The sequence below is a fragment of the Pristiophorus japonicus genome, chromosome 13 (genome assembly GCF_044704955.1).
Source record: "Pristiophorus japonicus isolate sPriJap1 chromosome 13, sPriJap1.hap1, whole genome shotgun sequence".
NCBI classification, from domain to species: Eukaryota; Metazoa; Chordata; class Chondrichthyes; family Pristiophoridae; genus Pristiophorus; species Pristiophorus japonicus.
Genome location: NC_091989.1, coordinates 52,362,252 through 52,382,932, shown reverse-complemented (window position 1 = coordinate 52,382,932; position 20,681 = coordinate 52,362,252). Strand labels below are relative to the sequence as shown.

General features: G+C 43.2%; 1 protein-coding gene across 1 annotated transcript; it reads left to right on the top strand.

Annotated features, from left to right (window-relative positions):
- The first annotated feature begins 31 nt into the window (after nucleotides 1-31).
- LOC139278567 (integumentary mucin B.1-like) lies at nucleotides 32-19,457 on the top strand. The gene is made up of 8 exons (XM_070897486.1): nucleotides 32-243; nucleotides 4,121-4,305; nucleotides 6,595-6,664; nucleotides 8,621-8,652; nucleotides 12,100-12,207; nucleotides 13,708-13,756; nucleotides 17,119-17,227; nucleotides 19,078-19,457. Exons 2-8 carry the CDS (start codon nucleotides 4,294-4,296, stop codon nucleotides 19,268-19,270), a joined length of 573 nt encoding a protein of 190 aa, XP_070753587.1. The 5' UTR covers nucleotides 32-243; nucleotides 4,121-4,293; the 3' UTR covers nucleotides 19,271-19,457.
- Nucleotides 19,458-20,681: the final 1,224 nt, after the last annotated feature.

The following is a 20,681-nucleotide window of genomic DNA, read 5'->3' as shown; positions in this document are numbered from 1 at the left end:
ACACAAGGTTTTTTTTTCTCTCAAAGGCTCTTGCCTCGATAATGCAGTCAATGAGTGCATGAAAAGGGATGGGAAAATAATGCCCCCGGACTGCTGCCACATTACTGCAAATGACTGGAAAGTTGACGACCCTAATAAGTCATATTGTCAATCAACTCCTACAAATTTGCCTTGTGTTAAACTACCTCCTCCCCTGACAACATGCCAATCAGCAAACTCAGTGTGTGACCTACTTTTGGGAAAGTATGTGAATTTCTACTTTCATATTTTATATTCAAATAAACAAAGTACATAAGAACAACATAAGAAATAGGAGTAGGCCATTTGGCCCCTCGAGCCTCTTCTGCCATTCAATAAGATTACAGCTGATCCGCTCTTGGCCTCAACTCCACTGCCCTGCCTACTCCCCATATTCCTTGACTCCCTTATCATTCAAAAGCCTGTCTATCGCCACCTTAAATGTATTCAATGACCCAGCCTCAACAACTTTCTGGGGTAGAGAATGCCAAAGATTCATGACTCTCTGGGAGAAGAAATTCCTCCTCATCTCCATTTTAAATGTGCGACCAAAGTAGATTGTAATGAACTATTAAAATGTAATTTACAGATGAAGTCCTGTTAATGCAGGTGTAGCAACAAGCAGGTCTAAATATACATAAATATACATTGCAGCAAAGAAAATGTAAGATAATGGGACTAAAGGCAGATAAATTCTCTGGGCCTGATGGCTTGCATCCTAGGGTCTTAAGAGAAGTAGCGGCAGGGATAGTGGAGACTTTGGTTGTAATTTACCAAAATACCCTGGATTCTGGGGAGGTCCCAGCAGATTGGAAAACTGCAAATGTAACGCCCCTATTTAAAAAAGGAGGCAGACAAAAAGAAGGAAACTATATACCAGTTATCCTAACGTCTGTGGTTGGGAAGATGTTGGAGTCCATTATTAAAGAAGCAGTAGCAGGACATTTGGAAAAGCAAAATTCGGTCAGGCAGAGTCAGCATGGATTTATGAAGGGGAAGTCCTGTTTGACAAATTTGCTAGAATTCTTTGAGGAAGTAACGAACAGGATGGATAAAGGGGAATCAGTGGATGTGCTGTATTTGGACTTCCAGAAGACATTTGACAAGGTGCCACATAAAAGGTTACTGCATAAGATAAAAGTTCATGGGATTAGGGTAATATATTAGCCTGCCGCTGCTGGGCCACGACCCCGCCGCTTCTGGGCCACGGCCCCGCCGCTCCTGAGCCACGACCCCGCCGCTCCTGAGCCACGACCCCGCCGCTTCTGGGCCACGGCCCCGCCGCTCCTGGGCCACGACCCCGCCGCTCCTGAGCCACGACCCCGCCGCTCCTGAGCCACGACCCCGCCGCTCCTGAGCCATGACCCCGCCGCTTCTGGGCCACGGCCCCGCCGCTCCTGGGCCACGACCCCGCCGCTCCTGAGCCACGACCCCGTCGCTGCTGGGCCACGACCCCGCCGCTCCTGAGCCATGACCCCGCCGCTCCTGAGCCACGACCCCGCCGCTCCTGAGCCACGACCCCGCCGCTCCTGAGCCACGACCCTGCCGCTTCTGGGCCACGATCCCACCGCTCCTCACGTCTGACACCGCCGCTCCTGGGCCACGACCCCGTCATGACCCCGCCGCTCCTGGGCCACGACCCTGCCGCTGCTGCTGGGCCACGACCCGGCCACGACCCCGCCGCTCCTGGGCCACGACCCGGCCACGACCCCGCCGCTCCTGGGCCACGACCCCGCCACGACCCCGCCGCTGCTGGGCTACGACCCCACCGCTCCTCACGTTCGACACCGCCGCTCCTGGGCCACGACCCCGCCGCTCCTGGGCCACGACCCCGCCATGACCCCACCGCTCCTGGGCCACGACCCCGCCGCTTATGGGCCATGACCTTGCCGCTCCTGGGCCACGACCCTGCCGCTGCTGCTGGGCCACGACCCCGCCACGACCCCATCGCTCCTGGGCCACGACCCAGCCACGACCCCGCCGCTCCTGGGCCACGACCCCGCCACGACCCCGCCGCTGCTGGGCTACGACCCCACCGCTCCTCACGTTCGACACCGCCGCTCCTGGGCCACGACCCCGCCGCTCCTGGGCCATGACCCCGCCATGACCCCGCCGCTCCTGGGCCACGACCCCACCGCTTATGGGCCATGACCTTGCCGCTCCTGGGCCATGACCCCGCCGCTCCTCACTTCCAACACCGCCGCTCCTGGGCCACGACCCCGCCATGACCCCGCCGCTCCTCAACCCTCCACCTTGCTGCTCCTCAACCCTGACCTTCCTCGATCCTGACGCTCCTCGACCACGACCTTGAACTCTCGCCTCTCCTTGGCTGCGAACTCTCGCCTCTCCTCAGCCCAGAATACTCGCCTCTCCTGGACCCCGAACTCTCGGCCCTCCTGGACCCCGAACTGTCGCCTGTCCTGGGCCCCAACCTCGTTGTTTCTCCGCTGCTCGCCGCCTCTCTTCCGGCACCTGGGTCCCAGAAGCGGCGGTGTCGTGGCCCTGGAGCGAGCTGGAGCCCAGCAGCGAGGCCAAGGCCCAGGAGTGGTACAGCGTGTAACAACAGCAGGGTCAGGGCCCAGGGAATGTGCAGCATGGGCCAGCAATGAGGTCGTGAGGCCCACACTGCGACCTATGAATTCCAAAGGCAGTAGGAGTATGTGTGCGTACTAGGTCCATGCAGCAGAGCTTGGTTTCCATTTGTCTTGGTTAACAGTTGCCACTGGACCAAGACCTTGCTCTGTCAAGCCTATGTGGTGGCTGGTGTGCAACGGCCACTCCACGTTAAAAGAATTCATGCCCAAGCATCTTCCATCTTTCAAGATGTAGTTCGTGACATGGAATGTCAGGTCACTCATTGAAACATCTGTGAAGTTATCTTTTTTTGGTGTGGAAGTAGGTCATCCTCGACATGAGGGACTGCCTAATATTAATACTGTACTATAATTTCCCCAAATGCAGGGTTAGAAAATCCATTTGGTAGGTAAAAATATTTTGCAGCTGATAATATTGATTGTAATGCATTACTATGGCAGGGGCAGAATATAGTTATTAGTGTCAAATTATCTTTTCTTTTTTAATGTCAGCGGTGATTAAAAAAGGCCCATCTACCTTTGAACGTACTTAGCTCCCCTAAAGGATCAGCTGGTAAAGGTAACATTTAACTGAGCCATGTAAACCAGAAAGTCTTAGACTGGATTTACAATCTGTGCTAAGGTAGTTGACCTCAGCTGAGTTGTCAGTAGGGGCCTTGTATTTGGCCTCAGATTCTCTACACTAGGGAGGAGAAAGTCCAACTAAGAGTCATTTGCCCATTCAAATCAGGAGTGACTCCTACAAGTTGGTGTGTATGTGGACATCAGGTGATGCGAGAATTGTATTTGGTTGTGACGCCTCCAAGGTAGAATAGCCTCTCACTGGTTAGATTCATGGATGAAGATTATCCATTTGGATGGGGTGCTGCCATGCGGTTAGCACTTGACGATCCATACCTAGGGCTATAATCAGCAGCTATAGTAGAGGGGGAAAAATTGTTACAGAAAAACCGTAACGGGAGTCTTGTTCTCAACAAGCAAGACTCCAGATATATATTTAAATACCAGGTACAATGTCTGAAATCCAGAATCCTTGAGGCCGAATCTGTGCCAGATTTTGGATTTTGCCGGATTTCGGACCTCGCCGCCCGCCGATCCTCTGCTCATTGCCGCTTGCCAAAATGTCCGGTTTTCGGACAACTCCGGATTCGGTAAGTTGTACCTGTTGTACTTAACACAAAACAAAGAGGACAACTATGAAAAATATACTTGTGTTTTTGAATCTCATCCCCATTCATAACACAATTTCTACTAGGAGATGGCATATTTTGTGGTGTGAAGGTCACTTGAATACCAGCATTTGAATATTTCATGCTGGGAAGATTACCAGTAACCGTATGAAATGCATCATATAATTGGTAGGCATATTTACCAATGACCAAAAGGGAAATTTAACCTGCACTGTGATGTTGTTCAGGGTTTATTATTGCTATAATTATCATTCTGGAAGAACAAATGTCCTTGTACTTTAATTGTCTCTTTAAATATTTTTATTTTCTACCACGCAGACCATTTGAAGATTGCAGGAATCTAAAAAAACAGGATCTTGACCACTATTACAGCTCTTGTCTATCTGACCATTGCACTACAAATTCCACAAAATATGATTGTTCCAGCCTAAAAGCTTTTGCCATTGCTTGTAAAGATAGAGACATGTGTGTTAACTGGAGAAACTTAACAAATGGATACTGTGGTAAGTATCATAAATCTATAATCCATAATCATGAACTGATAGGTTATACCTGTCAGGAAAGATTGAAAAGGCTGGGGCTCATTTCTCTGGAAGAGAGAAAACTAAGGAGTGATGTGATAGAGGTCTTTTAGATTATGAAAGGATAGACATAGCGATGTTTCCACTAGCGGGGAAGATCAAAATTAAGGGCCATAAGCTGAGACTCTTAGCGGGAGATATTTGGGGTCATTTGCGCATTTTCACCCGGGCGCAGCACCACTAACGACTCTCGCTAAATTCCGCGGGAGTTTAGCGGCGGCGGTAACTGGTGTGCCTCGTTCCGCTGGCGATGATAATGTCATCGCCGTGCACAGCGACCTGTTTTCGCCATGGAGCAAAGGTTTGGGAGCGCCTCCTGAAGCTTCGCCGGGCGATGACAGCGACAGCTTCAGGTGGTGCGTACCGGACTGTAGGCCGCTCGCAGGGCGCTCGTTAAAGGGGAGGTAGCGTGCGCCAAAAAGAAATCAGCCATCTTACAGGTCGTGGCCCATTGCATCATGGAATGTGGGGTCCGTGACGTGATCCGTCAACCCGGTGAGTGCCGGGCTGATGCCATGGCACCCCGCTCCTCGGTGGTCCAGGTAAGGACCCGTTTAGTCAGCAGCTTGGCCCTCCCCTTTAATGGCCCTTCTATGTACCCCTCTCTGTGTGCTTCTGCCCGCTCGCGTCCCACAGAGGAAGTGAAGCACGTTACTTTGCGCTCCACTTGCTTTCGGGGCCGGTTTCGGAGTGGGATAGGATTTCCGAGCTTGTCACAGGAACTCCCGCCTCACGGCTGTTACTGCCCCCAAATGGGGCACTACGCAATTTCCCCCCCTTAATGTTCTTTAAACTCCAGAATGTTAAGTGATGCTGCCGTTCACAGTGAGCCGGAAATTGCGGTGAGAGGCTTCCTTCGAACGAATGCCTCCAACCCAAAAAATTCCATGAAAATACCTGGTCGTCCTGAAGGAACGTAGGATTCCAGTCAGAGGCCTTCAATAGCAGCGCAGTGTACGGGAACATGTCTTCCAGATACGTGCGCATATGCTGGAATCACATGGACCTGGACCAGCAATCATTATGTGTATTCTCATTGATAATAATGGAAACTCTGTTTGTACAGGCTCCCATTACTATCAATGAGAAAAACACCCTAAAACACCAAAACACAACACAATAAATTTGAAAAACACCTCACGTATTTAAAATTAATTGAAATTGAAATGTCTTTTTTTGAATTTTTTTTAATGTGCTTTAATAGGGTTCAAATAAACTTACCTTAATGGACAGGGTTTTTAATATAAAATGAGTGATTAAATTAAATTTTTCTATGTTTTAAAACTCTTACATTGATAAAAGTAAGCTATGTGCCTGCTTTTACCAGGCGTAAGAGTTTGAAGGATATTCGCTGGGCAAGAGTTGGGCAAATAGTGCAATCTCGGCCCCACGGATGTCCTTCCTGCAGCGACGTGTTCAATCTGTCTAAAGAAATTTTGACAGATCGGAAAAGCCGGTTCTCGGCGCATGTGCATTGTGGGCCGGGATCTTGCATTAGCGAGGCCTTGCCAGGTGTGTGCGCACATCGTACGCACCCGGCAAGGCCGCAATTTTTGGTCCAGTATTTACGTTTCAAATGAAAATAAACCTAATTTTGGATGAGCATTTCATAAATCTGCCCTTCTCCGCGAACATTCCAAAATTGCTGTACTGAGGTGGTTGGGAGTTGAGCATTGCAAATCTGCATTATGGGGATTACGTTTACTATTGCTGGGAGAATGTGTCTTAACAACCAAGTGCACCATAGGGCAAATTGTCATGTCTCGCATTCCCAACACAGAACTTTGGACATCAGGAGTGGATACTGGAATTTGAACATGCAGACATTAATTTTAATGGAAAATCATGAGGTGTGCATGCTTGAATTCCTGATGTGCACAATGCTCTGTGCTTCAGCTAAAAGTCCTTCGCTAAAGGTTAGAACGTGCAGATGTTGGTGCATCATAGCAGAAGAAGCCCAGAAAAGGTTACCTGTGATATAAATAAATAAATAATTATATAATAAATAAAATATTCAAATGACAAAGATAGGTGTTTGATGATTTATTACCATTCACACACTAATTAAAATTTAGAAATACCATTATTGTGTTTCAGAATTTATTCATAATCATGTTAACAGGCTATGATTCTTTAGTTCCTGGTTGATATTTATAGGAATACTTTGATGCTATCCATTTCTACACCTCACATTTTTGTTTGCTTTTCAAGATTATACCTGCCCTGAAGGATTCATTTATAAGCCTTGCGCACGTCAGGACAATGATCACTGTGAGAATAAGTAAGTATTTTATATCATCTGGGATGTACTGAGGGAACTGGCTGATGAGACAAAAATCAAAAGTTGATGACACTCAGACACTTTAAAGGTTTTAATTTTAAAAATGGGAATTGAAAAGTGTCTTCAAATGCATTAAAAAAAAACACATGTATGACCATCATCATCATAGGTGGTCCCTCGAACGAGGATGACTTGCTTCCACATGAGTTCACAGATGTTTCAATGAAGGACCCGATGTTCCAGTCCTGAACTCCAATTGAGGGGGTGGAAGATGCCTGTACGTAGATTTTTTTTAACGTGTGGTGACCGTTGCACATCAGCCACCACACGGACTTGACAGAGCTGGGCCTTTATCCAGTGAAAGGGTTAACCAGGCCGACTGGAGACCTGCTCTGCTGCACGGACCTAGTGCGCACACATATCGCAGTGTGGGTTGGCCCGTGCTGCTCCAGGCCCTCGGCTCTTCGGGGCCCCGAACCCTTATTTGCCGCTCCTCCGCTACAAACATTTGCCGCACCTCTGACATGATCTCTTGCCGCTCTTCCACCACGATCTCTCTTCGCTCATCTGCCCCGATCTCTTACCCCGCGATCTCTTGCCGCTCATCCGCCCCGACATTCCCGCTCCTCCGCTGCACGGGTAAGTATGTGTGTATGTATGACCACAGTTTTGATAGCACACTTAAGGAAATAAGCACCCAAACTATTTCTCAGAAAAACATTTGAAAAAGAAATCTGCGTCTTTTATATTTAACTTGGAAAAACTGAAATGCCAGAGGAAATGCTCTCGATTTAGTTACACTTTAGACTACCATTTGTGTTCACCAGTGAGGAAATATATCAAGGGTGTGCATACCCGACATACAAATGTGACTTTGACCAAAATACTTCAGAAGCAGTGAAATTGCCTATTTCATACGCTGGGTAAAGGGCTGCTCTACCGTGACATATGCATAGATTTTGTTATGTAATTATGGCATGAACACACATATACCTCCAGTGAAAGAAAAAAGATTTAGATTTACATCGCACCTTTCACGACCACCTTATAGCGCTTTACAGCCATGAAGTACTTTTGGATTGTAGTCACTGTTGTAATGTAGGAAATGCGGCAGCCAATTTGCGCACGAGCAAGCTCCCACAAACAGCAATGTGATAATAACCAGATAATCTGTTTTGTTTTGTTATGTTGATTGAGGGATAAATATTGGCCAGGACACCGGGGATAACTCCCCTGCTCTTCTTTGTAATAGTGCCATGGGATCTTTTATGTCCACTTGAGAGCAGACGGGGCCTCGGTTTAACGTCTCATACAAAAGACGGCATCTCTGACAGTGTAGCACTCCCTCAGCACTGCACTGGAGTGTCAGCTAGATTTATGTGCTCAAGTTCCTGGAGTGGGACTTGAACCCACAACGTTCTGACTCAGCGGCGAGTGAGCTACCCACTGAGCCACAGTGGGTAAGGAAAACATTATTTATGTGATTTTGAAGTCCCTATTACAAATACTTTCTTCACTGTCTGAGCATATGTCACCACTTTTTTCCCCAATACTTTCAGTGATGAAGTGTATCACTCCTTGACTTCAACCCTCCAGTATAACACCAGCCCCCAGCATGAGCAATGCCATTGGAGATCTGCTAGTTTAATAGGATGTTGATATGCTTGTTTCATTTTTTTAAATTAAACTTAATTTTAAGCACACTGATCCATGGCCAGAGATTTTACCCTCTGTTGGAAGGCTGCTTTTGTCCAGAAGGAATGATGCTTTCTGAAAACAAGACTACATGCATTAGTTCATGTAAGTTGCTTTTTTAAGTTAAATATGGCATGAACTACCTGATCATTAGTAAACCTTTCATAATGCAATACATATTTAAGAATAACAATTAAGGCAGATTGTTACTTGTGGAAATATAATGCACATATCGTAAGGTTGTATTCCTCATTTTTACAGGTTGCTTTGACAATTCAGGAAATCCCAGAGATGTAAGTGTTCATTTACTGATACATGTACATTACTTTCATATTGTTACACTGATGATGCCAGTAGCTTAATAGATTCTAGACCATCAAATCACTAAAGAGTCTCATATATATTTTATAACACTGAATTTATGACTGCAGGTGTTTTAACAAAAACACGATGAGGACAGTATTCATCGATTGTGTTGCATCCAAATTGCCCATCAGCTGAATGACCTGTTTCAGTGTTATAATTTCTTGGTAAATTCGTCTTCTACCATCCATGTGGCACACCAGGAACCACAACAGCACCTTGAACTCATTCTGTTCTTCACCTACCCTTTTGTAATATAACTGTAACCAAGGCCACAGCTCAGCTCCCACCATCCTTTGCACACAGATACATAGACTTCTATAGCAATAAATGGCCACTAGAGCTCCAACACAAAGCTATAAGGAAGTACACAAGCAGAAAAAGACCATTCAGCGCATCAAGTTCAACCTATACCATAGATCACATACAATTGCTCTTTTATCAGGGCTGGTCTTTTACATAAAGTACTAAGTCAGATGTCTACAATATGCAGGAAAAACAGTTCTAAATCAACCGTAGAAAATCCTAACCTAGCATGATGCACCCTCGGGTAACGCTTCTCGGCCATGCGTGTTGACCAAGCATCTCACTGATACAAGGACCATCATGCTCTATTGGTTCCCCTACCATGAGTCAGTGCATTAGTTCTTCCTTTTCTAGAAGCATTCTCCAAACTGGGCATTTCCTCATTACTAGAATCACTTGCCTTTGTACAAGAAAATTTAGTTCCTTATATTGGAAAACTAAAATTATATTACAAATAACCAGTGATATATATTTCCAAGACAGATGGTTAATTATTTCCCTGTGTAAAAAGTGCACTGTACTGCAGTGAGCCAAGGTCAGAGTTGAGACAGCAAGATATGTAATTGGATGAGGGTCAATGGCGAAGATTTGATGCATTTTCCCCAGTTGAGCTCGAGAAAGTAGACCTGCTTTTATCTGCTGCACTGTAATATATACACATACATAGCAGCAGATATTATATATATTAGACTTCTATACAATTAAATAGGGTCACCCTTACCATTGTTCATTCATTACAAAGTAGCCTGACTCTTGTTCCCGCTGTCAGACAAAGTGTCGGCATTACAACTGGTTAACTACTTTGACTTTTTGCAAAATACCTCACGGTTCACCTTCAAAAACAATACCGTTCCACCAAATGGACAGCTATCAACTAAACCATTCAAAAATATCACCCACAGCTTAACATTTGCCTGCAAGAAAATATCCTCCATGAGAGTCATAGGAAGTATCCTGCTTTTGGCAGGTTTTTTACAAAAAAAGAATGTGTGTGCAGTTACCTCCACTGGCTGTCTTATCCAGCTATTGGCAGAGTAAGACAGAGAGTAAAACTGAGCACAGACCTTTCTATTCACAGAGTAAAACTGAGTACAGAACTTTCAATTTGAGTCCCAGTCATAATTTAGATTGAGTGTCTTTTAAGGCTTATAAGTATTTTCATAAGAACATAAGAAATAGGAGCAGGAATAGGCCATCTGGACCCTCGAGCCTGCTCCATTATTCAATAAGACCATGGCTGATCTGATCTTGGTCTCAACTCCACTTCCCTGCCCTCTTCCCATAACCCTCGACTCCCGTATCTCTCAAAAATTCATCTATCTCCACCTTAAATATATTCAATGACCCAGCCTCCACAGCTCTCTGGGATAGAGAATTCCAAAGATTCTACCCTCTGAGAGAAGAAATTCCTCCTCATTTCCGTTTTAAATGGGCGAGCCCTTATTCTGAGACTATGCCCCTAGTTCTAGATTCCCCCATGAGAGGAAACATTCTCTTTGCATCTACCCTGTCAAGCCCTCTCAGAATCTTATACGCTTCAAGAAGACCACCTTTCAGTCTTCTAAACTTCAATGAGTATAGGCCCAAACTGCTCAACCTTTCTTCATATGCCAACCCCTTCATCTCAGGAATCAACCTCGTGAACCTTCTCTGAACTGTCTCCAGGTGTGGTCTCACCAACACCCTGTACAGTTGTAGCAGCACTTCCTTACTTTTATACTCCATCCTCTTTGCAATAAAGGCCAACATTCCATTTGCCTTCCTAATTACCTGCTGTACCAGCTGCTAACTTTGAGTTTCATGTACAAGGACTCCCAGATCCCTCTGTACCAGAGCATTTTGTAATCTCTCCCCATTTAAATAATAATTTGCTTTTTTTTTTTCTTATCATGGTGGATAACCTCACATTTTCCCACATTATATTCCATCTGCCAAATTTTTGCTCACTCACTTAGTCTATCTATATCACTTTGCAGATTATTTGCGTCCTCCTCACAACTTGCTTTCCCACCTATCTTTGTATCATCAGCAAATTTGGCTACATTACACTTGATCCCTTCATCCAAGTCATGGATATAGATTGTAAATAGTTGATACTCCAGCACTAATCCCCGTGGCACCCAACTAGTTACAGTATGCCAACCTGAAAATGACCCCTGTATCCCGACTCTCTTTTTTTTTTGTTGGTGAGCCAATCCTCTATCCATGCTAATATATTACCCTCAACCCCATGAGATATTATCTTTGGCAGTAACCTTTTATATGGCACCTTATCGAATGTCTTCTGGAAATCCAAATACACGACATCTACTGGTTCCCCTTTATCATTACGTCTTCAAAGAACTCCAGCAAATTTGTCATACATGATTTCCCTTTCACAAAACCATGCTGACTCTTTATTGCATTATGATTTTCTAAATGTCCTGCTATTACTTCCTTAATAATTGACTCCAGCATTTTCCCAATGACAGATGGTCTATAGTTTCCTGCTTTCTGTCTCCCTCCTTTCTTAAATAGGGGCGTTACCTTTGTGGTTTTCAAATCTGCTGGGACCTCTCCAGAATCCAGGGGACTTTGGTAGATTACAACCAATGCATTCACTATCTCTCCAGCCATTTATTTTAAGACCCTAGGATGCAAGCCATCAGGTCCAGGGGACTTGTCCACCTTTAGTCTCATTAGTTTGCTTATTACTTTTTCTCTCATGACAGTGATTGTTTTAAGTTCCCATTGGTAATGTTTGTCTAATGTGAAACTAGCTTCTTATTTTTAAGATTTTTTTCAGCGATTAATGGTAGAAAATCTACCACTACTCAAGAACTCATGCCAGGAGATTTTACTGGACCTGCAGCTTGGATCACCTGGCTATAGTGAATGGCAGACAATCAGGAGAGTGAGAGTACCCACCTGTAAAGGAAGCTACTGATTTTCCGATATTCTCTGCACTCAGGTGATCCCTAAGTGTAGACCGGAGAGATCTCCCCTATGGCACTAAATAGAGATTTTATTTTGATTTGTTTGTTGGAAGATCAGTTAGGTTATTTATTATTATTTGCATGTTTCATTCCTAGGAAGGAGAAAAATGGATTGATCCCACAGATAAATGTATTTCCTACGCGTGTATTAAAGCTCAAGTTGTGAAATCAGTAAAAACATGCCTCTATCAGGGCATTTGTACGGTTGGTATAGCACTTTGTTTATATTTACATGTCTCTTAATCGTGAGGGATGTTAACAAGTACAGATAAATGATTCAATAAATATATTTAAAATTAAATTATTGTAAATTACTTGGTGAATGAACATGATAGTTGGATGCATATAAAATACTAAAGTATTTGCTATCTTACATGAACGGATTTTATTTTTCACGTTATTAGAAAGCAAGTTGATATTCAACAATTTGCATTTATAATGTGCTTAATGTAAAGAACATCCCAAGGCTGGTGTAAGGAAAACTAACACCAAGCCAGGAATTAGGAGGGCTAGCCGAAGGCTTGATCAAAGAGATAGATTGAGAACATTTTTAAAGGAGAAGGAGGTGGAGAGGCAGAGAGCTTAGGGAGGACCCAGATGGCTGAAGATTGCAGAGTTAGGGTGGGATAAGGTGATGGAGAGATTTAAGAAGACAACAATGAGGATCTCAAATTGAATAGGTTTAGGGGATGAGGAATCATTGTAAGTCAACAAGATTAGGGATGATGGGTGACTGGGTCAAGATATGGACAGCAGAGTTTGCATAATTTGAGTTTAGTGAGAGAGCCCAGCCAGCAACGAGAGCAGTGGGAGGAGGCGAGTCTGATGAAAGCACATCATGGTTTTGAAAGGCATAATATTCTATTTTGAATATGTATTAAACTAAAATACCATTTAGATTTTGGTCTATGATTTGATTGTTGCAAAATCTACTTGAATGTATTTTGTTATCCATTAAATAGTAACCAGTTAAAGAAAGACTTACATTTATATAACGTCTTTCATGACCACCAGATATCTCAAAGTGCTTTACAGCCAATGAAGTACGTTTGGAGTGTAGTCACTGTTGTAATGTAGGAAACGTGGCAGCCAATTTGCGCACAGCAAACTCCCACAAACAGCACTGTGATAATGAGCAGATAATCTGTTTTTGTTATATTGATTGAAGGATAAATATTGCCAGGACACCGGGGTTAACTCCCTTGCTCTTAGAAATAATACCATGGGATCTTTTACGTCCACCTGAGAGAGCAGACAGGGCCTGGGTTTAATGTCTCATCCGAAAGAGGGCACCTCCGACAGTGCAGCACTTCCTCAGTACCGCACTGGAGTGTCAGCCTAGATTTATGTGCTCAACCCTTTGACTCAAAAGCGACCCACTCAGCCACAGTTGATAAAGGTCTGTGATAATGACGTGTTTCCGCCTGCATACCATGATGATTATTGTAGGATGTGGAATTGAATTGATTTTTCTATTAAGTTTATAATAATGCAAAAAAATATTTTAGCACATACTCCTGGAATTAAGGCAAAACAGACTACAGTATATCAATTTTCTAAAAGAAAACTATCTTATTTCAGCAGAATATTAAATAACCGCATGTCATTTATGAATATTCCTGGAATTTTGCATGATTCTTGTGCTGTTCATATTCAGATAACATTTACATGATTAACTATATATTATTAATTCTGTACGTTTAGGCTGAAAAGTTTTGGGATGCTGATCACTGCTGCTACTGGTGCCCCCCAGGTAATTGGGTAATCACCTACTCCTTTTATACTCGGGTTGCTTATAGATCATTCTTTCCCACTTTGTGTTTGTGGCAAAATTCATTAACATTATTAAAAAATGAAAATGGGGAGAGCTCTGGATTGGCTCAGTGGCTGATTGTATTGTCCAGTATGGTACTGACACACAGCGTAAGGAAGATCTCAAGATTGACAGCTAGGCTCTGCTAAATTAGTTCATCTCAGCCAGGATGGTACTGGAGTGCCATCACTAGCCCTGCCATAGCAGAGAGAAAAATTAGCCAGCGAAAAATGGCACAATATAACTAACAATGTTAGTTGTCATCTATTGGCCTGGTTGTCTGCCAGATATAAACCTTCAGCGTCTAGTTGCATTTGTCCTCATTATTTCCTGCACTTCTACTTTTCCTGCGCTCTGCAAACTTCAATATCTGGCTTTTGAAACCCTCGCCCAAACCGACACATCTAAGGCCCGAAATTCCTTTAGCGTTAGCAGAAGAGTGGCCGAGTGGATACCAACTCCACCTGAGCACACAACCCAACTTCATCCCAAACCAAAGGCCATTTGAAATATGGAGGGTGGGCATATCACGCCAGTAAGGCTGCTGCAGTGGTGCCCACTCCAAACTGGTAGCCAGAATGTTGGAATGGCATGGTGCCACTCCAGTGACAGAGAGGAGACACTGAAAGGCCCAGCAAAAATCTCCTTCGAAGTCTTGGGGAAGATGATCACTCCCTTCTGGGATTAGTTACCTTTCCCTAATCAAGATTTGAGGCCTTCAGTAGGCCCTCATGCAGGCTTTACATCAACTCTCAACTGGTGAGAGTTTCTCTGAGACCTTCTGAGGATGTGATTCTTGAGGTAAGCCCAGGAAATCCCCCAGACACACCCCCTTGATGCAGTGGGGGAGGGGGGCAGACACAAGATCCAGCCAGGACCTCCCCACCACCCCCCCCCCGCTGCTCTGCCCCACCACCGGAAAATGGCTAGGTGGAAGAAATGCGATGGGACCAGATTCAATCCCAAATTCACCTTTCAGGCAGGCAATCCACCTGCTCCCCCAGCCCTGAATTGGAATTTTAGGGCCCATGTGTCTCATATATCCATCATACTTGAGTAGGCCACTCATGCAAGGTGTATACCACATACATCTGATTGGCTCAAAGGACTGAGATGAAGAGAAACTTCTTCACTCAGGGAGTGGTTAACCTGTGGAATTCTCTACCGCAGAAAGTTGTTGAGGCCAGTTCGTTAGATATATTCAAAAGGGAGTTAGATATGGCCCTTACGGCCAAAAGGATCAAGGGGTATAGAGAGAAAGCAGGAAAGGGGTACTGAGGTTGAATGATCAGCCATGATCTTATTGAATCGCAGTGCAGGCTCGAAGGGCCGAATGGCCTGCTCCTGCACCTAATTTCTATGTTTCTACGTCTCTATATCATATTTGTAAAAAGCAAATCAGAACTGAATAGAAAGCCAGTTATTTCCTGTTTGATTCAGCTGATCTTTATAACCAAGGATTTCCACTTTCTGAGGCCACTACAGCTAATTGTAGTACTATTGCAACCATGCTAGGGGGGGATTATCACTGACTAGCGGTGAACCTGGAGTCTATTTGTTCAGTAAAGCACAGTACCACACTGCAAGGTGTATTTACTCACAGCTGGGAGTGCCACTGGGAGCAAAGTCACTCATTTTGATTTTCATTTGACAGTTTTCCACTCTGAATTGTCCGCAGGGATTACAACGCTTAGTCATCTAATTCTGAAATTCCATTCTTCACTTCCCCAACCAATTTGCCAATTTTAAAGATAATGTTCATGTTTGTAGTGATGACCGATGTTTTACTCGGTGGTTACTCATTGCCAAGTCTACATAGCTCTATCCTTTCCTCCACTACTCCCCAACCCCACCCAGCACCCCACAACATCTTGGTTCACTAATGTCCTTTAAGGAAATCTGCTGTCCTTATCCGGTCTGGCCTATGTGACTCCAGACCCGCAGCAATGTGATTGACCCTGAACTAAAATGACCTCGTAAGGCACTCAGTTGTACCAAAGTGCTACAGAGAGGACGGACTGCAGCAGTTCAAGAAGGCAGCTCACCACCACCTTCTCAAGGGCAATTAGGGATGGGCAATAAATGCTGGCCTTGTCAGTGATACCCACATGCCAGCAACGAATATTTTTAAAAAACTCACCCCGAGCACTCCCTGTTGGGGATGTCACACTATCCTGGGCTACAATCGGCCATTTGTTCAATGTGATTTGTATGAAAACATTTGTTTGGAATTGATTGGATTAATAAAAACCTTTTGAGACCAATTTTTGCTGTTTTTAACCAGGAAGTTAGCTTAGGATACTGGCCCAGAAATTTCGGCCTCCTCGGGTCAGTACGGAGTGTTTACGGACCCGGGAAGGCATCAGCGCCGCCGGTTTTCAGTGCATATTGCACTTGTGCTGAAATCCGGCTTTTCCGATCTGTCAAGCTCCAGCCTGACAGATCATCCACATTTCGGGAGCGAGGACATTTGCAAGGGCAAGATTGCGGTATTTACCCATATCTTGCCCAGCAAATGTCCTCAAAACTCTTGCACCTGATAAAAGCACAGGAATGAGTCTTAAAACACACTTAAAACATAAAAAATAAAATTAAAAACACATTTTATTTTTATAAACCCTGCTCACTATGTTAAATTTATTTTAAACCATAATTTTTTTAATTTTTTTAAAACTCGGGGGGAAAAAAATTTCTCCAAGATATTTATTAACTTTAATTTCAATTAATTTTAATTATGTGAGGTGTAATTTTTATTTTTTAATTGGTGTTACTGTGTTTGGGTTTTTTTTCTCAATTAATAGCAATGAGAACTCGTAGATACGGAGTTCTCATGTTATTAATTGAGAATACTTTACTTGATTGGTTGAGCAGTCACACGTGACTGCACCTTCTGCTTGGGAACCTGGAGGATGGGAGCGCGCTTTGCAGCGCGGGAAGTGAAGGTCTCCCCACTGGAATCTGGGATGCTTCCGGGACCACCAGGTCATTTCGTAAAAATTCTCCGGTCGGAGGCAATTGCCCGGGGGAAGCCTCCGACTGGAATTTCAGGGCCAGTCACTATCTGCAGAGCCAAGTCTGCTAAGGAAAACATTGAATATAGCCTAACACAATCAGTAGAGTTGGATCGGCTCAATTACCCTATCAATTGATATCTGAATCTTCTGCCTTCTTATCAAATCAAATTCTAAAATATATTTCCAATGCTCAACAATAGTAGCTGATCTATTACAAGAAAGAATATTTCATTAGTATTGTCCTGAGTTTTTTTTAAATTTAGTAGCTAATCAATTATTTTTTCATAGGCTCTTGTAAGAAGTTGTTTGTTTCCAAAAATGTCACAATGGAAAATTCAAGCTGTTCAGCAGAAGTTAACTTGACAAAATGTGAAGGCAACTGTGCCGGATCATCAGAGTAAGTACTTTCCTGTGATATTTTTATTATAAAGAATCATGAAATATTGTTCAAGTCTAATAAATAATATAGATCAATTAACTAATAACCAAGATTAAGAATTTAGTGAAATTCACAAAATTAAGATTGGTGTGGACGAAGAAGGCCCTTCAGTCCATTTAATCTCATCCTTCCAGAACACCAACTTCACCATTTTCTCAGTACTGCACCTAGATGTTCCTTAAATATGTCCAGTATCCTGGCCTCAACCACACCTTTGGAGAACATTTTCACCTTCTGTGGAAGGAAATAGTTCCTGAGTTCTGTCCTGAACATTTCCCTGAATATTTCCCCCCTTGCTCTGTCGTCCCTACATATCTGGAAGTGCTTTTCTTGGTTTACTCTCAGTCCAATATAGTATTTTGTATATCTCTGCAGGATCACTCAGAAGCCTCTTTTTGATGCTGAAGAACCCTATCAAGTCATCCTTCATAAGTTTTCTCTCTAACTGTGGGAGTTACCCTCACACTGTCCTCTGCCTGGATGACCTCTTATGTTGCAACAAGTAGAACTGTACACAATACTCCAGGTTTACAAGACTAGGGAACTGTAAACCTTCAGAATGACCTCTAGGCATTTGAACTCAACCAATGTAGCAATACAACCCTGTTGAGTATGTGCTTTGTTTACTGCACAACTTCAGTGCCATGTTTAACATTCAGCTGAGCTGAAGTTAAGGGACATTATATAATATGATTCTTCCCCCTCATCAATGTGATTCATGAGGTTGGCCAGGCAAGAAAAAACCTTCCAATGCTATGCAGCTTACCCCATGTCCTCTCCATCATCAAGACCACTTAAGAGATTAGCTCCAGAGGAGCAAGGAACATGTACCTCCTATTTTTACTTTCAAATGCAGTTCCTCATCAATATTTGTCAGTGATCAGTCCAGGTGCAGTTAAGCTTTCTTACTAAAGATTTTCAGTTACTTTTCCAATCTGCAGTTCTCCCTTAGCTTGGCATTGTCTGTAACTTACTTTATCTTGAGTTCATTTATGAATAGTAGGCACAAGAAAGGTTCCTGCACAGAGGATCCTGCATTCCATTCCTGCTGAATGGAGCATCCCATTCAGTTTGATCTAAGAAATAAGAATATAGTCTGCTTCTTTCCCTTTAGCCAGTTAGCAATTCACATACATGTAATACCTGCCCTTGAACACACTGACTTTTTTTTTAAGACTCTCATGGTATTCTTTATCAAAAAGCCCTTAGGAAGTTAAGGGACATTATATAATGTGGTTCTTCCCCCTCATCAATGTGATTCATGAGGTTGGTCAGGCAAGATAAAACCTTCCAACGCTATGCAGGCTATTATTCATTAAATTATTGTTATAAAAGTACATTTCCATTTTGTTTCTGGTGATAGATTCCATTCGTTTTCCAATTATTCAGATCAGAGTAACTGGATCTTTAGTTACCAGCTATAGTTGTGTCACCCTTTTTGAATATAGGAACGACATGCCCCTGTTTCTGAATTGTCGGCATCTCCTCAGTTTTCAAAATAATTTTTGACTTTAAATGAAATATGGATTTAAACACAGCAATGTACCTAAAAGTGGTGCATGTACTAACCTGAATCCAGCAATGGTTCCAGTAATGCAGTGATTGAGGAAAGTAGCTGCTAAATGTCCCAGAGATAGAGTTTGGTTGTTCACTCACTTTAGTTCTTGATCATGTCCTCAATCTGCAATGCTGAGATGCTCCTTAATTCAGTCAATCCCTTCCCAAGATAATTTACAGAACTATATGGCATTCCTGTTGATTTGCAGTATTTGGGCTGATACATAGCTTGCCAATTTCTTATTTTCCAGATTTGACACTGTTACAAACACCATGATAAATAAGTGTAGCTGCTGCTTCGCTACAAAGACTGAAAATAGGAGCGTGAACCTTGATTGTGGAAATGGAGAGAGTGTGCCATACACCTATACTTACATTACATCGTGTGAGCTCATCCCTAACATGGGACTAGCCCAATTAAGCACAATTGCTACCATCTATTGATCTTGAAATCTAAAATTAAAATCAAATTTATAGTTATCTTTATAATGATTGTCTTCATGTAACATTTGGCTGGAAGCAAAACCTCGTTAAGTATAAATTACTTACAACTGTTTTTCATGAAGGAATGGTGGGGATCTTTGGAACATTCTTTTACCATGTTAGAAACCAGTCAGCTTTTGAGAAATTAAAATCAATAAATGCATGCAATCAAGTCGCCTGTAAAGTCAATTATTTTGAAATGTGACTTATTTTTAAAAACATATATCAGCTCATTGAAGCTCAACCCTCTAGTAGAAGCTGCTCGTACTCTGTCCCCCGCTACCAAGAAACCAAATGAAGAAAATGTAAAAATACTGCATTTTCCAAATGCAGAAATCATCACAACAGTAAAAATGTCAGCAAAGCTTCCATATCATAACAACATGGACGGACTTGGTTCTTGCCTGCGCACAGCTTTTCGATTTGCAATAAACCCTTCCCGACACAACTTTAGTATAATTTGACCATCATTACTTTAATGACCTGTGGTTTATAGGGATATTGTGTAATATATTAATGTGACAGATCTACTCTCCAAGCAGAAAATTGTGTTCAGCAAGCTGGTACTGCTTTTGCATTTTCTGTCTCTAGGTACACCTAATATTTAAAAATTCATTAGAAACATGGCAAGGGGGCAATTAAGCGGTTACACAAGTAAGGTGACAACAAATACTGGGCCGGAATTTGTGGTGCCTCCGACCCAATCAAAAAATCCGCACTTACCTTCAGGCTCCTGGGCTTCAGGCTTCAGGTCCTGGGCCTGCAGGTGTCGCCTGCGTAAAGGCCCATGGTTCCCAAGGAGGCAGGCAGTTCGGATGCGTCCCTGGGATCACATGGGCCAGGTCCTCCAATCAGAAAGGAGCATTCCTCAGACGGTTATAACGAAATCCCCAAATAATCTATACAACTGAAATAAAAATAAATGTTTCCATTTTCCAATTTAAATAAAAATGCCTTCAACGAAGCATTTACTAGAAAATTTTAAGTTTTTGAAAAATAATGTTAATCTGGGCCAAAATTTACATAAATGAATTTTAAATATATGTGTATGATTTTTTTTTATTTTTAAATTTTTTATTTAAGATTTATATTAATCCCTTTACCAGGCATAAGAGTTGTATGGGCATTTGCTGGGCAATAGCTGGGCAAATAGCCCAACTCTGCCAGCGAAAGTGATTTTCAAGGCGGTGCGGTTGATCTGTCAACTTGACGGATCGCAAGTTCTGGATTTTCATGCATACGCAGCGCATGCGGAAATCCAGAACTTGCGGGGCCTTTTACAAGGCTTACAATGACTGTGCTGTGCATTGGCCGGCATCGGCACTGAAAAATCTGGGCTATTAAACTTTTTATTCCATCAGAGGAGAAAGAT

Bases quoted from the DNA above. Each gene is read 5' to 3' on its own strand.
- LOC139278567 (XM_070897486.1), top strand. The intron at 8,653-12,099 runs GTAAGTGTTCAT...TTTCATTCCTAG, and splicing joins ATTCAGGAAATCCCAGAGAT to GAAGGAGAAAAATGGATTGA. The intron at 12,208-13,707 runs GTTGGTATAGCA...CTGTACGTTTAG, and splicing joins TCTATCAGGGCATTTGTACG to GCTGAAAAGTTTTGGGATGC.